The following is a 23,993-nucleotide window of genomic DNA, read 5'->3' as shown; positions in this document are numbered from 1 at the left end:
AGCCTCTTGATATTGGAAATGATCTCTAAACATGCATAATAACATGCATCACTCTCTCGCTTTTTTATTTTTTTTATTTCCTCTTCTTTCTCTCCATCTACTCCCATATTCTGTTTCCATTTTTGTCTCTTTCTCAGTCAGAGGAATGAGAGTGTTGCCATTGGAATGCAGATGAAAGCCAGAGTGTAGGCCACAGTCCTTTGTCAATCTCTGGTTAATCATTGGCTGCTTTGGTCATAGTTTGTAGAGCTAACTGTATTAGTTTAGTTTAGAGGTCATTAGTCACATGCACAGGTTAGCAGATGTAATTGCAGGGTACAGGGACATTCTTAAGCTCCAACAGTGCAGGTCAAGAGAAGTGAATGGGACAATAACACAAATTATAATATACACTTATTTACAACTGTAACAATGATAAATGTCCATTGGGGGGGGGGGGGGGAGCAAGTAGCTGACTAGTGGTGGCTATTCAGCAGCCTGATGGTCTGGGGGTAGAAGCTATTGGTCAGTGTGTCAGTTTTAGCCATGATGCTCTTATACAGGGTGATGTAAGTGGGGAGAACAGGCCATGCCTGAGATCCCTGAGGTACTTCTTGGTCTTCCTGTGTCTCCTGGTGTTGGAGGTGACCTGTAGGGCAGGCAGTGTGCACCCAATGGTGCGTTGGTCTGAGTCCCACCCTCTGTAGCCGTGTGAATGGTGTACCTACTCACTCACTGACTTCTTTTCCTCTCGCTCGTTTAATCAATCACTCTATACGTCACTCACTCACTCACTCACTCACTCACTCACTCACTCACTCACTCACTCACTCACTCACTCACTCACTCACTCACAAACACTAAAGAGAGAAAGTGAGAAAAGGCTGAGTCATGTTGATGTGACGGTGACCCCATTTAACCCAACTACCCATCTTCTCTCCTCTTCCCAGAATGTAATGGAACAGTTCAACCCTGGGCTCAGGAACCTGGTCAACCTGGGGAAGAGCTATGAGAAATCAGTGGCAGGTGAGCAGCCGTCTTATTACTGAACTGTCCTGTACTGTATTGTACTACACTGTACTCTATTCTATTACCATGGCAGGTTACTTGGTTACCAGAACATGTCTCTGACCAACATTTACCTTCAGTTATCTCATGCATTAGTCATAGATGGTTCATTGTTTAAAGCTGTGTTATATGTATAATAAACAATAGGTCTGATTTTATTATACATTTTGTAAAGCAATACTTATTTTTTTACAGCGATGAGCCTGGCTGGAAAGGTGTACTTTGATGCGGTCTCTAAGATCGGAGAGAATGCTGCGGTCTCTCCTGTCTCCAGGGAGTTGGGTAAGTCTTACCTCCCTGGCCATGTTACAGTCCATATCTGAACGTCTCACATTTAACTCCATTGAGACCCTTGGTGGACCTCTTTTGGATCTCTTATTGATCTTTGTAGATGCATCACCTATCCCCTTGGTGAGGGGGATGGTGCCAATAGTCCCTCCCATCCCAACGCCTCCATCAAACCCAGCTGTGGAGCTGAGCTTTGGCTGGACTGTACTGTATGTACATGAGTTCTACTCCAACGTGGTCACCAGCCAGACAATAGCTCCAGTAAAGTGGCACACATACACCTTAAATATACTACACCTCCAACTGCGATTAAATCCCATGGTGGAAAACTACACTGATTTGACTTGCTCTGCCCAGTGATCACAATAATACACTTTAGCACAGCAAGGATCCACATCTGTCCCCTGAATCTGGATGGTCATTTGCAGCCCAGTGTGTGTGTGTGTGTGTGTGTGTGTGTGTGTGTGTGTGTGTGTGTGTGTGTGTGTGTGTGTGGTACTGTCTGGGCTTCCCTGCTGCACTGGGACAAGCTGCTGATTAAATCCTGCTGCACAGTAAGACTGAGCTATACTTGTTTTCCTACATTATCAGGACCTCAATGTCCTATCAATTCACCTGAATTTGTTCAAATGCTATTTTAAGCTTGTTTTGGGGTTAGGGGTTTTGGGGTTAGGTGTTAGATTCAGGGTTTGGGAAAATATGATTTTTAATGGTCAAACATTTGTACACTCCAAAAAGTTAGTGGTTCTGCTGTCTCTGGTAAGCTATGCTGTTAGGGGTTCTGCTGTCTCTGGTAAGCTATGCTGTTAGTGGTTCTGCTGTCTCTGGTAAGCTATGCTGTTAGGGGTTCTGCTGTCTCTGGTAAGCTATGCTGTTTAGGGTTCTGCTGTCTCTGGTAAAGCTATGCTGTTAGGGGTTCTGCTGTCTCTGGTAAGCTATGCTGTTAAGGGTTCTGCTGTCTCTGGTAAGCTATGCTGGTAGGGGTTCTGCTGTCTCTGGTAAGCTATGCTGTTTAGGGTTCTGCTGTCTCTGGTAAAGCTATGCTGTTAGGGGTTCTGCTGTCTCTGGTAAGCTATGCTGTTAAGGGTTCTGCTGTCTCTGGTAAGCTATGCTGGTAGGGGTTCTGCTGTCTCTGGTAAGCTATGCTGTTAGGGGTTCTGCTGTCTCTGGTAAGCTATGCTGTTAAGGGTTCTGCTGTCTCTGGTAAGCTATGCTGTTAAGGGTTCTGCTGTCTCTGGTAAAGCTATGCTGTTAAGGGTTCTGCTGTCTCTGGTAAAGCTGTGCTCTTAGGCGTTCTGCTGTCCTCCATTGCAACTACCCTCCTCTGCTTTGCCTTTGTCCGCAGCAGTAACAGCAACCCAGTATGTGTGTTTCCATTGTCCAGTTCTTTTAATAGTGTACAATTTAATTCAATAGAACTTCCCCTAAGGGAAAATCTAAATAAAGGATTGCGGTAGAGAACCCAGTTAGAGGCAGTCAGTAGCATTTCTGGGTGTGTGTCTGTAGTTTCTATTCCTCCCGGTCCTGTAACTGATCCATGTGAAAGGGAACCACTTATAGGTGAGGCTTTGACCTCCACCCACTGACCGCTGGCCCTAATCCTCCCCCTGTGTCGGGGACAGTCAGGGAAAAGGTGCAGGGTGTGTAGAGTCCTCTGGTATGTGTCTAATATAGCCTAATGAAGGCTGTTAACCCAGAGCACTGACTGTGAATACAGCTGTTTATATACAGTTCATTCAGAAAATATTCAGACCCATTGACTTTTTCCACATTTTGTTACGTTACAGCCTTATTTTAAAATTGATTAAATGTATATATATATATATATATATATATATATATATATATATATATATATATATGTGTGTGTGTGTAAACAACACAGTATTCATACCCTTCACTCAGTACTTTGTTGAAGCTCCCTTGGCGGCGATTATAGCCTCGCGTCTTCTTGGGTATGACGCTACAAGCTTGGCACACCTATATTTCTTCTCTGCAGATCCTCTCAAGCTCTGTCAGGTTGGATGGGGAGCATCACTGCACAGCTATATTCAGGTCTCTCCAGAGATGTTCGATCTGGTTCATGTCCAGGCTCTGGCTGGGCCACTCAAGGACATTCAGAGACTTGTCCTGAAGCCACTCCTGCATTGTCTTGGCTGTGTGCTAAGGGTCGTTGTCCTGTTGGAAGGTGAACCTTCAAAGATGGAAGCCACTGTGTTCTTGGGGACCTTCAATGCTACAGACATTTTTTGGTACCCTTCCCTGGATGTATGCCTTGACACAATCCTGTCTCGGAGCTCTACGGATAATTCCTTCAACCTCACGGCTTGGTCTTTGCTCTGAAATGCACTGTCAACTGTGGGACCTGATATAGACAGGTGTGTGCCTTTTCAAATCATGTCCAATCAATTGAATTTGCCACAGATGGACTCCAATCAAGTTGTAGAAACATCTCAAGGATGATCAATGGAAACAGGATGCATCTGTGCTCAATTTTCGAGTCTCATAGCAAAGGGTCTGAATACTTATGTAAATAAGGTATTTCTTGTTTTGATTTTTGAAATAATTTGCAAACATTTCTGAAAACCTGTTTTCGCTTTGCCTTTGTGAGGTTTTGTGTGTACATTGATGAGGATTTTTTAAAACATTTAATTATTTTTAGAATAAGACCTTAAGGTAACAAAGTGGAAAAAGTGAAGGGGTCTGAGTACTTTCCTTAATGTACTGTATAGCAGACCGCTCTGTAATGCTTGACCAGTGACCACCACATGCAGCTGTCTCTGAGAACAATGTGGCTTTACTCTTCGCCAACTGGCTTGTCAGGACCAATGCGATCGATACAAAGAACTCTGATTTAATGTACAGTATGATCCAAAGTTGGGGTCTCTTTGAATTACAGTACATCGATTCAGGAATTGAACTGGGTATGTACTCTAACTTCAAGTGGAAATGATCTTTCACATCTTACGTTCCTGCATTGACTTCTATTGACTTGAGCACTGTCATATTGGGAAATGAATATGGCAGCAACTACTCCTTTCCAGGTCCTGTATGTAAAAAGTTCTGAGTGTCGGCCCATAACCACTAAGTCCTATTTCCTCAGCCTTTATCTTGGAACTTTAAAGTCGAAATTCATGGAAAAGCTGTAAGGACAAATGGTCTACCGGTCGATCAATGATATGGGTGCATGTTGCGAGAGCCTTCCTATCAGAGCCTGATAAACCCTGAGTTGCAGCAGTCTCTGCGTCAGTCAGGCCTCCCTCCGTGCCTCTGTAACCTGGGGAATATCTGGAGTCTACTGAGCTGCCACAGAGAAACCTGAGCTGATCAGCCTAGAAACCAGAGACTCTTGAGTCAGTGGATGATTGACACATACCTTCCTTCCCTCCCTCTCCTGCTTCCTCCCTCCACCTCCAGGGTTCAAATGTCAGTGTGAAGGACTGTCCTTTCATTCTTTCATCCAGGAAGCCAAACACCCAGACTCATGACCTTTTCTGGTTGACATTGCGAGCAGTCACTGTCAGTTGACCTAATGAAGATAGAGAAGATGGAGGTTTGAACAAGACACAGTAGTCCTTACTGTTCTTAATATCATTAAACCCTGTTCTGTCTCACTGTCTCTGAGATGTAACCCAACTCTCTGTTCTCTGTCTCACTGTCTCTGAGATGTAACCCAACTCTCTGTTCTCTGTCTCACTGTCTCTGAGATGTAACCCAACTCTCTGTTCTGTCTCACTGTCTCTGAGATGTAACCCAACTCTCTGTTCTCTGTCTCACTGTCTCTGAGATGTAACCCAACTCTCTGTTCTCTCTCACTGTCTCTGAGATGTAACCCAACTCTCTGTTCTCTGTCTCACTGTCTCTGAGATGTAACCCAACTCTCTGTTCTGTCTCACTGTCTCTGAGATGTAACCCAACTCTCTGTTCTCTGTCTCACTGTCTCTGAGATGTAACCCAACTCTCTGTTCTCTGTCTCACTGTCTCTGAGATGTAACCCAACTCTCTGTTCTCTGTCTCACTGTCTCTGAGATGTAACCCAACTCTCTGTTTTCTGTCTCACTGTCTCTGAGATGTAACCCAACTCTCTGTTCTCTGTCTCACTGTCTCTGAGATGTAACCCAACTCTCTGTTCTCTGTCTCACTGTCTCTGAGATGTAACCCAACTCTCTGTTCTGTCTCACTGTCTCTGAGATGTAACCCAACTCTCTGTTCTCTGTCTCACTGTCTCTGAGATGTAACCCAACTCTCTGTTCTCTGTCTCACTGTCTCTGAGATGTAACCCAACTCTCTGTTCTCTGTCTCACTGTCTCTGAGATGTAACCCAACTCTCTGTTTTCTGTCTCACTGTCTCTGAGATGTAACCCAACTCTCTGTTCTGTCTCACTGTCTCTGAGATGTAACCCAACTCTCTGTTCTGTCTCACTGTCTCTGAGATGTAACCCAACTCTCTGTTTTCTGTCTCTGAGATGTAACCCAACTCTCTGTTTTCTGTCTCACTGTCTCTGAGATGTAACCCAACTCTCTGTTTTCTGTCTCACTGTCTCTGAGATGTAACCCAACTCTCTGTTCTCTGTCTCACTGTCTCTGAGATGTAACCCAACTCTCTGTTCTCTGTCTCACTGTCTCTGAGATGTAACCCAACTCTCTGTTTTCTGTCTCACTGTCTCTGAGATGTAACCCAACTCTCTGTTCTCTGTCTCACTGTCTCTGAGATGTAACCCAACTCTCTGTTCTCTGTCTCACTGTCTCTGAGATGTAACCCAACTCTCTGTTCTCTGTCTCACTGTCTCTGAGATGTAACCCAACTCTCTGTTCTCTGTCTCACTGTTTCTGAGATGTAACCCAACACTCTGGATGGTTTGAAATCCGAGAAGTAAACAGAAATGCAGCAATGCACAGTGTCATCTCTCATGTGTCTGCCAGGCAGCTCCTTCTCAACCAGTGCTGTGAGGCAAGTTGTCAGTCTCACTGTGAAAAATTTAGTTTTGTTTTTGGACAAAATTGGGACAGCGTTCCTATTCTGTCCTGTCACCATGGATGGACAGGTTATCTGAAGGGCCGTCCGGATTGTGCCTTTGTCCACCCCAGTATTGTGAAGTAGGATGTTGTCTCGCTGGGACACCATTGGGAGAACGTTCCCACTGTCCCATCACACACACACTGTCGTCTGCTCCATTATTTTGAATGGCTTCCAACCCATTTAGATAACCCATGTTTTGTAGTGTCAGGTGGCACCTGCGGTTGATGCTAGGAATCTTTTGCCCGCAGTCAAAAACATCGGAGGGACTGTGGGACGATTTGCATGCAAGCATAGAGATGCTTTTTTCCCAAACAACTTGGAGTGAGTGTGTTTGTGTGTACATTCCAGATGTTATCAGATGTAAATTATATGATTATTTATCTATTGCATACTGCAGATTATAAACTGGGTGGTTCGAGCCCTGAATGCTGATTGGCTGACAGCCGTGGTATATCAGACTGTAAACCAACATGTATTTTTACTGCTCTAATTGCGTTGGTAACCAGTTTATAATATCAATAAGGCACCTCAGGGGTTTGTGGTATACGGCCAATATTCCATGGCTAAGGCCTGTATCCAGGCACTCTGCATTGCGTCGTGTATAAGAACAGCGCTTAGCTGTGGTATATTGGCCATATACCACACCCCCTCGGGCCTTATTGCTTAAATATACACTGAGTGTACAAAACATTAGGAACACCTTCCTAATATTGAGTTGCCTCAGATCAGCCTCAATTCATCGGAGGATGGACTCTACAAGGTGTCGAAAGCGTTCCACAGGGATGCTGCCCCATGTTGACTCCAATGCAGTTATGTCAAGTTGGCTGGATGTCCTTTGGGTGGTGGACCATTCTTGATACACATAGTAAACTGGTGTGTGAAAAACCCAGCTGCATTGCAGTTCTTGACACAAACCGTTGCACCTGACACCTACTACCATACCCCGTTCAAAGGCACTTAAATATTTTGTCTTGTCCATTCACCCTCTGAATGGCACACATACACAATCCATGTCTCACTTGTCTCAAGGCTTAAAAATCCTTCTTTAACCTGTCTCCTTCCCTTCATCTACACTGATTTGAAGTGGATTTAACAAGTGACATCAATAAGGGATCATAGCTTTCACCTGGATTCATCTGATCAGTCTGTCATGGAAAGATCAGGTGTCCTTAATGTTTTGTACACTCAGTGTATATAGTTGTCTAAGTTATGTTTGGGACAAAAACTATAACTTCAAAAATGTAACTTATTGGTATTCAACTTGCCTGGACACCAATCTGCTCAAACAAATGATACATTCATGTTGCTTTATTTTAGAAAGCCAGTGACTGTTTCAAGTCTCCCCATCCTAACCTGTAATGAGTATCACTGAGCACTGCAGTCATATTGATGTACAGTCATCTGTCTAATTTGCGTACGTTGTTTCCTGCAGCCATTACTGATCCAATCTCCTTATCACAGAATAGTCTCCTTATCCTGTAATAGTCCCACATAATCTTTCTCTTTATGGCTGCTACTGAAATTAGCCTATGTCCCTTTTATTAGATTTTTTTTAACCTTTTTATTTAACTAGGCATGTCAGTTAAGAACAAATTCATATTTACAATGACAGCCTAGGAACAGTGGGTTAACTGCCTTGTTCATGGGCAGAACGACAGATTTGTACCTTGTCAGCTCGGGGATTCGATCTAGCAACCTTTCGGTTACTGGCCCAACGCGCTAACCACTAGGCTACCTGATGCCCCCATAGGGCCCTATTCCCCAGAAAGTACACTACACATGGAATAGGGTACCATTTAGGGGTTCCTTAATGTTGTGAAAAATCCCTAAATGAAAGTGATGTTTTGTTCTTTCACCCACAAAATCACGGTGCTGTTATCACAAAACACATTATTTTCTGTGTTATAGACTAACTAGACAATAGGCAATAAAGGCCTAGGGGAAAGTTGTGTAATTGAAGTACAACAACTACTTTGGTGAATTTGTGAGGCATGCATGACAAGACATTGCAAGATGCAGATTACTAAGACATATGCGCCCCACGGTTCTTTCTGCCTGCCCTCTCCTCTCTCTCCCTCATGCTGGCTTGCCTGGGGCGTATTCATTACACTAATTCTGTTGCAAAACGTTTCTGAACGGAAGCAAACGGAACAAAACTGGGAGGGACCTACATGAATTTCTCCAATAGAAACTCTTTAGTTGCAAACTGTTTGGTCTAATGATTACACCCCTGCTCTTTGCGAGTGTGTGTTCAGTCTTCGGTCTGTTGCCTGTAGAATATCCTAGCCTATTCATTGATGATAGATAGGTCCTGCTTCACTGAAGTTGCAAGCCAAGAAATTGGGAGATACAGCATTCCAAATGTGTGATACAGTTGAAGTCGGAAGTTTACATACACCTTAGCCAAATACATTTAAACTCAGTTTTTCAAAATTCCCTTCTTAGGTCAGTTAGGATCACCACTTTATTTTAAGAATGTGAAATGTCAGAATAATAGTAGAGAGAATGATTTATTTCAGCTTTTATTTCTTTCATCACATTCCCAGTGGGTCAGAAGTTTACATACACTCAATTAGTATTTGGTAGCATTGCCTTTAAATTGTTTAACCCGGGTCAAACGTTTCGGGTAGCCTTCCACAAGCTTCCTACAATAAGTTGGGTGAATTTTGGCCCATTCCTCCTGACCGAGCTCGTGTAACTGAGTCAGGTTTGTAGTCCTCTGTGTTCGCACACACTTTTTTCAGTTCTGCCCACAAATTTTCTTTAGGATTGAGGTCAGGGCTTTGATTGCCTCTCCAATACCTTGACTTTGTTGTCCTTAAGACATTTTGCCACAACTTTAAAGTATGCTTGGGGTCATTGTCCATTTGGAAGACCCATTTGCGACCAAGCTTTAACTTCCTGACTGATGTCTTGAGATGTTCCTTCAATATATCCACATCATTTTCCTCCTCATGATGACATCTTTTTTGTGAAGTGCACCAGGCCCTCCAGCAGCAAGCACCCCCACAACATGATGCTGCCACCCCCGCGCTTCACGGTTGGGATGGTGTTCTTCGGCTTGCAAGCCTCCCCCTTTTTCCTCCAAACATAACGATGGTCATCAGACCAGAGGACATTTTTCCAAAAAGTATGATCTTTGTCCCCATGTGCAGTTGCAAACCGTAGTCTGACTTTTTTATGGCGGTTTTGGAGCAGTGGCTTCTTCCTTGCTGAGCGGCCTTTCAGGTTATGTTGATATTCTTTTGTACCTGTTTCCTCCAGCATCTTCACAAGGTCCTTTGCTGTTGTTCTGGGATTGATTTGCACTTTTCGCACCAAAGTACGTTCATCTCTAGGAGACAGAACGCGTCTCCTTCCTAAGCGGTATGACGGCTGCGTGGTCCCATGGTGTTTATACTGGCGTACTATTGTTTGTACAGATGAAGGTGGTACCTTCAGGCATTTGGAAATTGCTCCCAATGATGAACCAGACTTGTGGAGGTCTACAATTTTTTTTCTGAGGTCTTGGTTGATTTCTTTTGATTTTCCCATGATGTCAAGCAAAGAGGCACTGAGTTTGAAGGTAGGCCTTGAAATACATCCACAGGTACACCTCCAATTGACTCAAATGATGTCAATTAGCCTATCAGAAGCTTCTAAAGCCATGATATTTTCTGTAATTTTCCAAGTTGTTTAAAGGCACAGTAAACGTAGTGTATGTAAACTTCTGACCCACTGGAATTGTGATACAGTGAATCATAAGTGAAATAATCTGTCTGTAAACAATTGTTGGGAAAATTACTTTTGTCATGCACGAAGTAGATGTCCTAACCGACTTGCCAAAACTATAGTTTGTTAACAAGAAGTTTGTGGAGTGGTTGAAAAACTAGTTTTAATGACCAAAAATATTGGCACCCTTGAACTTTTTTCAAATAATGCAGCATTTCTTCCAGAAAACTATTGAAATGAAAACATATTTTGGTATGAAAATATGTATGTCTTCGGTGTGCAGTTGAACAAAACAAAAGAAATTGAATAATTTACTGAATCTTTGCTAATTCCACAAAGAAATTCTAAAATGGCCTGGACAATATTATTGGCACCTTCTAGATGTAGTTAGAAATTATTAGATTTCAAGCAGGTGATTCTCATTTACTTTGGAATTGAACTCACCTGTGCTGAGTTGAAGGTACCTGCAGTATAAAAATCACATATTAAACCAGTTTAAATAGAGAAAAGGACTCATTCTCCTGTTTTGTGTAACTGTATGTAACTGAATGAGCATGGACAAAAGAAAGAAAACCAGAGAAATATCTGAGGAGGTCAGACACAAGATTACAAGTCCATCTCCAGAGACCTTGATGTTCCTGCTTCCACCGTACATAATGTTATCAAGAAGTTTAAGTCCCATACCACTGTCGCCAACCTCCCTGGATGTGGCCGCAAGAGAGAACTTGATGAAATTGTGCAGCGAAGGATTGTTTGAATTGTGGAGAAATCACCTTGAGCAACTGCCACACAGATTCAAGCTGATCTTCAGACACAAAGTACGACAGTTTCAACTAGCACAATCCGCCACCAACTCAATGAAAGGGGGTTATATGGTAGGAGACCCAGAAGGATCCCATTGCTGAGAGAAAGACATAAAGCCCGGCTGCAATTTGACAAAATACACCTGAACATGCCAAAACCCTTCTGGGAAAATGTCCTGTGAACAGATGAGACCAAAATAGAGCTTTATGGTAAAGCACACAATCTCTATGTTTACAGAAAACAAAATGAAGCTTTCAAAGAAAAGAACACCTTCCCTAAAGTCAAACATGGAGGAGGTTCAGTGATGTTTTGGGGTTGCTTTGCTGCCTCTGGAACTGGGTGCCTTGAATGTGTACATGGCATTATGAAATTAGGAGAATACCAAGGTATTTTGGAGTGCAATGTCAGACCCAGTGTCGGAAAGCTGGGTCTCCGTCGAAGGTCATGGGTCTTCCAGCAGGACACACTTCAAAAAGCACCCAGGAATGGTTCAAGACAAAACGTTGGACTGTTCTGAAGTGGCCAGCAATGAGTCCAGATCTAAATCCCATTGAAAACCTATGGAGAAATCTGAAAACAGCAGTTGGGAGAAGGCACCCTATAAAATCTGGGAGAACTGGAGCAGTTTGCACAAGAGGAGTGGGCCAAACTACCAGTACAGAGGTGCAGGAAGCTCATTGATGGTTATAGGAAGCGCTTGATTGCAGTTATTTTGACCAAAGGCAGTGCTACCAAATATTAAGTCTAGGGTGTCAATAATTTTGTCATTGCCATTCCTGTTTATTTTCTGATTTAAATGGATATATTAAGTTCTTAATTCTAAAGCAAAGGTTCTGTAATATTAACAGTAAAATAAAGAATTGTGGAGACCAAATACTTTGTTCAATTTCAACTTATTTTTAGGAAAATTGTGAGTTACTTGAAAAACGTGCAAGGGTGCCAATATTTTTGGCCACAACTGTATGTTAACTTCCGACTTCAACTGTAGATAGGCCTAGTACACGGTTCTGACTCCGTCTCCCTGGTGGCCGACCTGGAAAAACTGTGCCCCTCCCCTTTCTCTCTCCGTCTCTTGCTAGCTCACAATGAAAGATGTGAGTGTTCGGAAATACGACAACTAATCAGTCTCCTGTGTTCCAAAAATACTGAATCTTAGGAGTCATTTCCTGGCGGAGTCTAATCTTGATACTCAACACCGGAAGGTTTAGGTTTGAGGTTTTATTTATTTGCACCAAAGAAAAGAAGTGCACTACTGGGTGATGTTGAAAAGTCGTAGTCAATCGATTAATAATATAATACTTTTAGGGGGAAAAAAGTCCTTAATTTACAATCTGTAGACACTATGAGAATAGAAGGGTTCAGAACTTTTGTGAACCATCACAGCACAGTTGAAAAATATATGGCAAATAGAAAATGGATGGTGTTCAGAGATAGATGGGAGGTGTTGAGTGGAGCTGAAGGGTGGGACTAAAAACCAAAGATAACTAATGTAAAATATACTGTCTGTAAAATGTATATAGGTTCAGAACTTTTGTGAAACAGCATAGTTAAAAACATATGGCAAATAGAAATCAAACTAGATGGTCTTCAGATATAGATGGGAGAGGTGGAGGGTAGCTGAAGGATGGGATTAAAAACAAACAAAAGATAACTATTGTAAAATACATTGTGTCCATAAAATGTATATAGTATGTATAAGCTGGAAGTAGAAGCCGAAGTGTTGTCTGTTGTCCATTAGTTTACTCCAATTAGGGAAGAGGTGGTAGGGATAGGGGAAAATAATAAAGGAAAATATATATATATAAAAAAATATATATGGGGGATTGGAAATGATGCAGATAATTACATTGACAGAACCCACAATCTATCTGCAGTATTAAAGCTGATCTACCCCCCCAAAAAAATAAAATAAATAAATAAATAAAAAAAGTGGTAGAGCGGCCAGACTGAAGCCACTCCTCAGTAAAAGGCACATGACAGGCCGCTTGAGGACTCCTAAAGGACTCTGACCATGATAATAAAAATTATCTGCTCTAATGAAACGAAGATGCCAAGCGTCACATCTGGAGGAAACCTGGCACCATCCCTACGATGAAGAAGGGTGGTGGCAGCATCATCCTGTGGGGATGTTTTTCAGTGGCAGGAACTGGGAGACTAGCCAGGATCGAGGGAAAGATGAATGGAGCAAAGTACCGATAGCTCCTTGATGAAAACCTGCTCCCGAGTGCTCAGGACCTCAGATTGGGGTAAAAGTAGACCTTCCAACAGGACAATGACCCTAAGCACACAGCCAAGACAACGCAGGAGTGGATCTGGACAAGTCTCAATGTCCTTGAGTGGCCCAGCCAGAACCCGGACTTGAACCCGATCGAACATCTCTGGAGAGACCTAAAAATAGCTGTGCAGCGACGCTCCCCATCCAACCTGACAGAGTTCGAAAGGATCTGCAGAGAAGAATGGGAGGAACTCCCCAAATACAGGTGCACCAAGCTTGTAGCGTCATACTCAAGGTTCTAATCACTGCCAAAGGTGCTTCAACGAAGTACTGAGTAAATGGTCTGAATACTTATGTAAACATGATATTTAAGTTTTTTTTAAAACCTGTTTTTTACTTTGTCATTATGGGGTATTGCATGTAGATTGAGGGGGGGGGAACGATTTAATCCATTTCAGAATAAGGCTGTAACATAACAATATGTGGACATAGTCAAAGGGTCTGAATACTTTTCCAATGTACTGTATAATCATGAAAACTGTAATGTAATTTAGAAAGCAATATTTCATCAACCATGTCAAACGATAAATCTAAAAAGATGCCAAGTGCGTATTCATTGTTGTTAAGGGCTGTTGAGAGCCATATCTGTGGAGTAGTTTTTCTGAAAACCGTATTGGTGCTCACATAGAATTGTGTTGATTCAACATTCTCTAAAACACCAATTTTTCTAGGATTTTAGAAAAACATGGTAGTAAAGATATTGGGTGATCATTTGTGAAATATGTTGGATCTCCAGATTTATAGAGGGGAATAACTTTGGCAATTTTCAAATGTTTAGGAACAATATTAGTTTGCATAGATTTGGTGAAGATATATGTTAGAGCCTCAGTAATTAAGGAAGACACTGGTGCCTCTTTGGAGAAATCAATCTCATCATGGCTTTCTGCTGATATCTTTACCATTTATAGTGGCTTGCGAAAGTATTCAACTTCCTTGGCATTTTTCCTATTTTGTTGCCTCACAACCTGGAATTAAAATATTTTTTTGGGGGGGGTATCATTTGATTTACACAACATGCCTACCACTTTGAAGAAGCAAAATATTTTTTATTGTGAAATAGGACAAAAAAACAGAACTTGAGCATGCATAACTATTCATCCCCCCCCTGCAGCAATTACAGCTGCAAGTCTCTTGGGGTATGTCTCTATAAGCTCCTTCAAGTTTGATGGGTTCCGCTGGTGTACAGCAATCTTTAAGTCATATCACAGATTCTCAATTGGATTGAGGTCTGGGCTTTGACTAGGCCATCCCAAGACATTTTAAATGTTTCCCCTTAAACCACTCGAGTGTTGCTTTAGCAGTATGCTTAGAGTTATTGTCCTGCTGGAAGGTGAACCTCTGTCCCAGTCTCAAATCTCTGGAAGACTGAAACAGGTTTCCATCAAAAATGTCCCTGTATTTAGCACCATCCATAATTCCTTTAATTCTGACCAGTTTCCCAGTCCCTGCCGATGGAAAAACATCCCCACAGCATGATGCTGCCACCACCATGCTTCACTGTGGGATGGGGTTCTCGGGGTGATGAGATGTGTTGGGTTTGCGCCAGACATAGTGTTTTCCTTGATGGCCAAAAAGCTCAATTTTAGTCTCATCTGACCAGAGTACCTTCTTCCATAAGCAAACGTGTTTGCTTATTTTGTTCTTTAAGAAATGGCTTTTTTCTGGCCACTCTTCCGTAAAGCCCAGCTCTGTGGAGTGTATGGCTTAAAGTGGTCCTATGGACAGATACGCCAATCTGCTCTGTGGAGCTTTGCAGCTCCTTCACAGTTATCTTTGATCTCTTTGTTGCCTGTCTGATTAATGCCCTCCTTGCCTGGTCTGTGAGTTTTGGTGGGCGGCCTTCTCTTGGCAGGTTTGTTCTGGTGCCATATTCTTTAATTTTTTTATAATGGATTTAATGGTGCTCCATGGGATGTTCAAAGTTTTGGATATTTTTTTATAACCCAACCCTGATTTGTAATTCTCCACAACTTTGTCCCTGACCTGTTTGGAGAGCTCCTTGGTCTTCATGGTGTCTCTTGCTTGGTGGTGCCCCTTGCTTAGTGGTGTTGCAGACTCTGGGACTTTTCAGAACAGGTGTGTATATATACTGAGATCATGTGACACTTAGATTGCACACAGGTGTACTTTATTTAACTAATTATGTGGCTTCTGAAGGTAATTGGATGCACCAGATCTTATTTAAGTTTTTCACAGCAAAGGCATATGCACGCACCACTTTTCCATTTTTTTTGTTTTTGAATATTTTGAAACAAGTAATTTTTTTCATTTCAACTCACCAATTTGGACTATTTTGTGTATGTCCATTACATGAAATCCAAATAAAAATCTATTTAAATTACAGGTTGTAATGCAACAAAATAGGAAAAACGCCAAGGGGGTGAATACTTTTGCAAGGCACTGTACCTCCATCACCTCTATTACATCAGGAGGATCAAACTGAAGCAGAGAAGGGAAATGTCCCTTAATGTAATCCAAGGGATTGCCATCAGTTTTCTCAAATTTCTTTGACTGAGAGGAACCCACATTCACAAAAAAGTTATTAAATTCACATGAAATAACATCAGGATCACTATAGGTCTGATTTCCAACAATAAATTGAGATGGGATGGTTGTAGATGCCTTTTTCTTATTCAACAGTCTGTTGATGACTTTCCATGTTGGCTTTATATAAGGATTCTTGGAATTTGTTAGTAAAAATAAATAAAAAATAGGATATCTGAAGTAGGTGAGTACATGTTTTTATACTTTTTGTAATTTGCAGAATTCAGGGGAGAGGTATTTGTGAGAAACTTTTTATACAACTTTTTTTAAGACCGGTTGCAAACCAAGGTTTCCAGAACCATTCTGCTGCTTTCCTACGTTGTTTAACTAAGGGAAAGCAGTTGGGAAATACAGAATTGAAAGATGAGAAAAGTCTGGTAAGTAGACTCCACATCGGCCTGATTATAAAAAAAATTCCATTAAATATCATCAATCAGCATCTTAAAGAGCTCACTATTACTTAAGTTAAATGTTCTACATTTGATGCTACTAATCATTTCCATCTGTTCATTTCCATCTGCCAAAGAGAAGTGGACAATTGGAAAGTGGTCAGAAATGTCAATATAAAATATACCTGTATAAGCCACATTATTCAAAGAAGTCGACGTGCAAGGAGTCGAGGAATCAATTATTTGGCAGTCTATTCTCCACCACCAGGTCGTCGCCATGCAGCTACAGCGGCCAAGTCCTGTATGGCAATACTTTGAGAAGTTAAATGATAAGGAAATGCCAACTTTGCGAGGTGGAATTGAGGTACAGTAATGGTAAAACATGTGCAATGCTTAAACATCTGAAAGGGACGCACCTTGAGACCCAAACCGTTGCTGGCAGCAGCGCAGCTGCACTGTGAATTCATGTGGGAAACTGATGAACGTTAACATTTTTCCATTTGTCACATCCCTAGTACCATTCATGATTTTCCTCATGGCTCATTTAATAGGTATTACTGAGCTCAAAGCACCAAGCCCCACCACATGTCTACCACCACGTCTACCACTGATAGACCATACTCATGAGTCAGTCAGTCAACCATTAACCCAACACCACATCTACCACAGACAGACCATACTCATGAGTCAGTCAGTCAACCATTAACCCAACACCACATCTACCACAGACAGACCATACTCATGGGTCAGTCAGAACCATTAACCCAACACCACATCTACCACAGACAGACCATACTCATGGGTCAGTCAGAACCATTAACCCAACACCACAACTACCACAGACAGACCATACTCATGGGTCAGTCAGAACCATTAACCCCAACACCACATCTACCACAGACAAAATGATTACTTTATCCTATCCTAGGTATTCCTTAAAGAGGTGGGGTTTCAGGTGTCTCCGGAAGGTGGTGATTGACTCCGCTGTCCTGGCGTCGTGAGGGAGCTTGTTCCACCATAGGGGTGCCAGAGCAGCGAACAGTTTTGACTGGGCTGAGCAGGAACTGTGCTTCCTCAGAGGTAGGGGGGGCAGCAGGCCAGAGGTGGATGAGCGCAGTGCCCTCGTTTGGGTATAGGGACTGATCAGAGCCTGAAGGTACGGAGGTGCCGTTCCCCTCACGGCTCCGTAGGCAAGCACCATGGTCTTGTAGCGGATGCGAGCTTCAACTGGAAGCCAGTGGAGAGAGCGGAGTAGCGGGGTGACGTGAGAGAACTTGGGAAGGTTGAACACCAGACGGGCTGCGGCGTTCTGGATGAGTTGTAGGGGTTTAATGGCACAGGCAGGGAGCCCAGCCAACAGCGAGTTGCAGTAATCCAGACGGGAGATGACAAGTGCCTGGATTAGGACCTGCGCCGCTTCCTGTGTGAGGCAGGGTCGAACTCTGCGAATGTTGTAGAGCATGAACCTACAGGATCGGGTCACCGCCTTGATGTTAGTGGAGAACGACAGGGTGTTGTCCAGGGTCACGCCAAGGTTCTTAGCACTCTGGGAGGAGGACACAATGGAGTTGTCAACCGTGATGGCGAGATCATGGAACGGGCAGTCCTTCCCCGGGAGGAAAAGCAGCTCCATCTTGCCGAGGTTCACCTTGAGGTGGTGATCCGTCATCCACACTGATATGTCTGCCAGACATGCAGAGATGCGATTCGCCACCTGGTTATCAGAAGGGGGAAAGGAGAAGATTAATTGTGTGTCGTCTGCATAGCAATGATATGAGAGACCATGTGAGGATATGACAGAGCCAAGTGACTTGGTGTATAGCGAGAATAGGAGAGGGCCTAGAACAGAGCCCTGGGGGACACCAGTGGTGAGAGCACGTGGTGCGGAGACAGATTCTCGCCACGCCACCTGGTAGGAGCGACCTGTTAGGTAGGACGCAATCCAAGCGTGGGCCGCGCCGGAGATGCCCAACTCGGAGAGGGTGGAGAGGAGGATCTGGTGGTTCACAGTATCAAAGGCAGCAGATAGGTCTAGAAGGATGAGAGCAGAGGAGAGAGTTAGCTTTAGCAGTGCGGAGAGCCTCCGTGACACAGAGAAGAGCAGTCTCAGTTGAATGACCAGTCTTGAAACCTGACTGATTTGGATCAAGAAGGACATTCTGAGAGAGATAGCAGAGAGCTGGCCAAGGACGGCACATCTACCACAGACAGACCATACTCATGGGTCAGTCAGAACCATTAACCCAACACCACATCTACCACAGACGGACCATACTCATGGGTCAGTCAGAACCATTAACCCAACACCACATCTACCACAGACGGACCATACTCATGGGTCAGTCAGAACCATTAACCCAACACCACATCTACCACAGACAGACCATACTCATGGGTCAGTCAGAACCATTAACCCAACACCACATCTACCACAGACAGACCATACTCATGGGTCAGTCAGAACCATTAACCCAACACCACATCTACCACAGACAGACCATACTCATGGGTCAGTCAGAACCATTAACCCAACACCACATCTACCACAGACAGACCATACTCATGGGTCAGTCAGAACCATTAACCCAACACCACATCTACCACAGACAGACCATACTCATGGGTCAGTCAGAACCATTAACCCAACACCACATCTACCACAGACAGACCATACTCATGGGTCAGTCAGAACCATTAACCCAACACCACATCTACCACAGACAGACCATACTCATGGGTCAGTCAGAACCATTAACCCAACACCACATCTACCACAGACAGACCATACTCATGGGTCAGTCAGAACCATTAACCCAACACCACATCTACCACAGACAGACCATACTCATGGGTCAGTCAGAACCATTAACCCCAACACCACATCTACCACAGACAGACCATACTCATGGGTCAGTCAGAACCATTAACCCCAACACCACATCTACCACAGACAGACCATACTCATGGGTCAGTCAGAACCATTAACCCAACACCACATCTACCACAGACAGACCATACTCATGGGTCAGTCAGGACCATTAACAACAATTGGTTATTTTAGTTTGATTGGGTTAAACCATTGGATAATACTGTCAGTATTTCTACTAGGCTATTGTCCATTTAGACAGGGTTGTGCTTCACACTGCGCTCAATTGACCATGCTTGTGTAAAGGACGTCACACTGCTTGCTTAGCGAGTACCACTTCCTTCCTTCAGCTCATATCTGGCGCAAACTCTGGACTTCTGCCTTGCTAGCCCACATGACCGTCCTCCCTTCAGCATCTTAGCCGATTGCGCCACCTCAAAGGCTAGGTAATGAGGCGACGCAAGCGGGACACTTAAGGCTGAGAAGTAAGTTTCAAACATCCCCATGTGCTTCACTTGTTGCTTGGCAACATTCTGTCCATACGCACTGCATATAAACACATTATTAGTTGGGTTGTTGTTAGTGCAAAATATATGCCTTCCAGTCTCCACTTAGTTTTAGGATCAGCATCAAAACATTCTCCTTCTTGAAACTTAGTTATACAAAAAGTCAACGTGGTAATCAGTAGGACATTGCGAGCTACATTTTCAAGGTATTGTAGCAGCAGTTAAGCTGAGATGAAGGAGCTGTGTTGTCAATGGATACTTTGCTACTTTTCTAACTGGTGAATTATTTTGTGGTGAGAGAGATCTGGATTTAAGTGACACTAACAATGGGATAAGTTGAATGGTAGGTCAGGGGTCTGAACATGGTGCCATGCACAGGCTTCTTTCACAGAGCTTTCTCTCTCCCTGCACAGGCCCCTCTCTCTATCTCTCCTTCCTTTTTCTCCTAGTGCCACCCCACTATCTGTTCCCGTCTCATCTACCCCACTCCCTCCCTCTCTCTCTCTCTCTCTCTCTCTCTCTCTCTCTCTCTCTCTCTCTCTCTCTCTCTCTCTCTCTCTCTCTCTCTCTCTCTCTCTTTCTCTCTCTCTCTCTCTCTCTCTTTCTCTCTTTCTCTCTTTCTCTCTTTCTCTCTTTCTCTCTCTCTTTCTCTCTTTCTCTCTTTCTTTCTCTCTCTTTCTCTCTCTTTCTCTCTCTCTTTCCCCCCCCCCCCATGTCCTGACAAAGGACACATTTACCAGGATGTTCTGGTGCCCTTTAGTCAGCGATGTTGTTTGAACTGTGGTGAGTATGCCAGCCACAGGGCAGGGTGGGGCTGGAGACTGGGAGACTCGGGAGAGGTAGAGTGGAGTGGCTTAGGACACACTCTGGGACAGGGAGTGGAAGTGTCTTAGGACACACAGTGGGACAGGGAGTGGAAGTGTCTTAGGACAGTGTTTAGCTATTGTAATCCAGGGGTTAATAAAGAGTGGCGCTGGGCCTGGCTCATATCACACAGTGTTTATTTGTATGTTCCACCATATCACAGCAGCTTATGTATTCATAACATGTGAATACAACATTCATGAAATGTATGTCTGTGTACAAATTGTTGGTACATTGAGACATTTAGTCACATGTATTATCTTGGACCGTGTAATGATTTTGAAGTTAAATGCATTTGACTGTTCATGTGATTATGACTAATCCAATATAACCATTGAAAAATACTAACCTTCATTATGCAATGTTCAACAGTAAGTGAACAAAGCTTGCTTCATGTCAAACCATCCAGAAACGCCTGGGTTGGGTTTGTTTGATCAATGATCAGTCACATACTGTCACAACAGCACTTTCCTCTCTGGGTATTTCTCTCAGAGCAGAGCCATCACTGCCTGCTGTAAACAAACACAGTTGAATAATATGGAAATACTAGATGAGTAGTGTATAGTTCACTAGTGTAGTTAATGTACTGAACCACTCGACCTCTGCCCTCTCTCCTCTCCCCTGCCATTGTGTCCCAGTATGGAACATTCTGTCTATTGTTTTGTATTATTAAACTACTCTCTTGTGGTGTTTGATCAGAGCTTTCTGACGTAGTCTCTCTGCTAGCTCTGTGCCACAGAAGAGGGACAGACAGCCTATAGCCTGGGGTGACATGGAATGGAACATCTCTCTCCAGACACAGTCAAAGCTTTCCTCAGATAAACATCATATAGCCTACTGTGTAGTCTGACATACAGAGTAGGAGGTGGCCTAATCAGAGGGAGGACCAGCTTGGCTCCTGCTCAAAAAGGAACCAAACTAAAGAAAACACACTGAAACAAGGAGGGACTATACTTGGACTTGTCCAATAAGAAATGCTCATTTTAGTTTTCCATCTGGAAACATTTTAAAACTAATGAACATGACCCAGGTTTACGTCATACTGTGTAGGCCTACAGTCCAGGAAGTGGTCTAGTCACAGGGCTCACACACACTCCTCCATGGGTTAGTAGCTACTCAGATATTGACATGATGGTTTCAGGAGATACATTACACAGGGGTGGGATTAACAAAGGAATCCCTTACTTCCTGCTGATTATATGCTTTGATTATATTCAGTTTTATGTACAGTACCAGTCAAAAGTTTGGACACACCTACTCATTCAAGGATTTTTCTTTATTTTTACTATTTTCTACATTTGTAGAATAATAGTGAAGACATCAGAACTATGAAATAACAAATATGGAATCATGTAGTAATGAAAATAGTGTTAAACAAATATATTTTTCTGTTCACCTACTCTGCATCTCACAAAGACACGGCGGTTGGAACCAAAAATCGCAAATTTGGACTCATCAGACCAAAGGACAGATTTCAGCCGGTCTTATGTCCATTGCTCATGTTTCTTGGCCCAAGCAAGTTTCTTCTTCTTATTGGTGTCCTTTAGTAGTGGTTTCTTTGCAGAAATCTGACCATGAAGGCCTGATTCACGCAGTCTCCTCTGAACAGTTGATGTTGAGATGTGTCTGTTACTTGAACTCTAAAGCATTTATTTGGGCTGTAATCTGAGGTGCAGTTAATTCTAATGAACTCATCCTCTGCAGCAGAGGTAACTCTGGGTCTTCCTTTCCTGTGGCGGTCCACATGAGAGCCAGTTTCATCATAGTGCTTGATGGTTTTTGCGACTGCACTTGAAGAAACTTTCAAAGTTCTTGAAATGTTCCAGATTGACTGACCTTCATGTCTTAACATAATATGGACTTGGTCTTTTACCAAATAGGGCTATTTTCTGTATACCACCCCTACCTTGTCACAACCTTGTCACAACTGATTGGCTCAAACGCATTAAGAAGGAAAGAAATTCCACAAATTAACTTTTAAGAAGGCACACCTGTTAATTGAAATGCTGATTGAGAGAATGCCAAGAGTGTGCAAAGCTGTGATCAAGGCAAAGGGTGGCTACTTTGAAGAATATCAAATATAAAATATATTTTGATTTGTTTAACACTTTTTTGGTTACTACATGATTCCATATAGATTATTTCACAGTTTTGATGTTTTCACTATTATTCTACAATGTAGAAAATAGTACAAAATAAAACAAAAACCCATGAATGAGTAGGTGTCCAAACTTTGACTGGTACTGTAGGTTTCTCTGTGTGAGACTGCTTAAGATGAGTCACCTGATTTAACGTGTTACGATAGAGGCATCAGTAAAACAATATACTTTCATCCATTTATTAGCAACACGTATTGTGATAATCACTCAGAAGTGCCATGTGGGTGGATCCTTATTAGTGAAAGGAAAGGGGGATGATACCTGGTCAGTTGTACAACTGAATACATTCAACTGAAATGTGTCTTCCGCATTTAACCCAACCCTTCTGAATCAGAGAGGTGCAGGGGGGCTGCCTTAATCAACATCCACGTCTTCGGTGCCTGGGGAACAGTGGGTTAACTGCCTTGCTCAGGGGCAGAACGACAGATTTTTACCTTGTCAGCTCGGGGATTTGATCCAGCAACCTTTCAGTTACTGGCCCAACACTCTAACCACTAGGCTACCTGCATGAATTGGGTGTTGCGATTTCCAGTTGCTTTATGGTGTTATTACGTTTTAATCCATTTTTGATTGGCTGTTGAGGAACATGCAAAGAGTGATATTGTTTTTGGTTCCCTGCAGTTAGAGCTGTTTTTGATTATCTAACTGCAGGTGGTAACGACACACTGTTTCCTCAACGTTAGCGAATATTAATAGGGTCAATTTTAGTTTACAACTGAATTAAAGCCATCCTGGGTTTTATTCAGTAGGGAGAAAACGTGTTGAAATGGACTGAACCGTAGGAGATACAAACTGAGCTTGTCCAATAACGACACAGATTTCCATTGGCAACACATTGCTTCGGTGTGCCCTACTGAACATGATAAATGAGTGTGACAGCATCTCACAAATAAATCACTGTTCTGTCGGCGTTGTCAACATTGTTTCCATTCCCCACCTTTTTGTCAGTTCAGCACATGTCAGAGGGATGTGTACTGTATGTCTTTTCTCTCATGAAGGAAAGCAACCATTTGAGACTATGTACATCGTATGGACTACCCTTTTGGGGGGTTCTGTTCAGATACCCCTTCACAAAGAAGTGTACACTCCCCCACATGCATTTTAAAACATTGGATTGGTGTAAACAAGTATCCACCATATTCCTTCCACCAGTCCATATCTAATAGTTCACACTTCAGGAGAAGGGTAGATCGTGTCTAATAGTTCACACTTCAGGAGAAGGGTAGATCGTGTCTAATAGTGCACACTTCAGGAGAAGGGTAGATAATGTCCAATAGTGCACACTTCAGGAGAAGGGTAGATAATGTCCAATAGTGCACACTTCAGGAGAAGGGTAGAGAATCTGACCGAAACCCTAATCTTGTTTTCCCCCACGAGCCAAGCAGCCAATCAGTGTATGTCTCTCTCTCGCCACAGGCGTTGTGCTGATGGAGATATCCGAGGTCCACAGGAAAGTTCACCTTGAGCTAGAGGAGAATGTGAGTACTGTGTGTGTGTGTGTGTGTGTGTGTGTGTGTGTG

At 43.0% G+C, this 23,993-nt stretch overlaps 2 protein-coding genes across 4 annotated transcripts in view; both read left to right on the top strand.

Moving 5' to 3' along the window:
- Positions 1-23,993, top strand: part of LOC115171696 (brain-specific angiogenesis inhibitor 1-associated protein 2-like protein 1) — a 73,545-nt gene that overhangs the window by 4,752 nt on the left and 44,800 nt on the right. For all 3 annotated transcript variants that reach the window (XM_029728745.1, XM_029728744.1, XM_029728743.1), the window contains 3 exons: positions 930-1,005; positions 1,243-1,329; positions 23,890-23,951. In XM_029728745.1, coding sequence (XP_029584605.1) covers positions 930-1,005; positions 1,243-1,329; positions 23,890-23,951 — 225 coding nt within the window. The remainder of the gene's footprint in view (positions 1-929; positions 1,006-1,242; positions 1,330-23,889; positions 23,952-23,993) is intronic.
- On the top strand, positions 15,493-19,612 carry LOC115171698 (uncharacterized). The gene is made up of 2 exons (XM_029728746.1): positions 15,493-16,736; positions 18,275-19,612. Exons 1-2 carry the CDS (start codon positions 16,557-16,559, stop codon positions 19,061-19,063), a joined length of 969 nt encoding a protein of 322 aa, XP_029584606.1. The 5' UTR covers positions 15,493-16,556; the 3' UTR covers positions 19,064-19,612.

This window comes from Salmo trutta, chromosome 32 (genome assembly GCF_901001165.1).
Source record: "Salmo trutta chromosome 32, fSalTru1.1, whole genome shotgun sequence".
Taxonomy (NCBI): Eukaryota; Metazoa; Chordata; class Actinopteri; order Salmoniformes; family Salmonidae; genus Salmo; species Salmo trutta.
Note: the sequence above shows the minus strand (reverse complement) of the source record. Positions and strands in the feature narration are given on the sequence as shown.

Bases quoted from the DNA above. Each gene is read 5' to 3' on its own strand.
- LOC115171698 (XM_029728746.1), top strand. From the start codon at position 16,557: ATGAACGTTAACATTTTTCCATTTGTCACATCCCTAGTACCATTCATG. The intron at 16,737-18,274 runs ATCTACCACAGA...CAAGGACGGCAC, and splicing joins AACCATTAACCCAACACCAC to ATCTACCACAGACAGACCAT.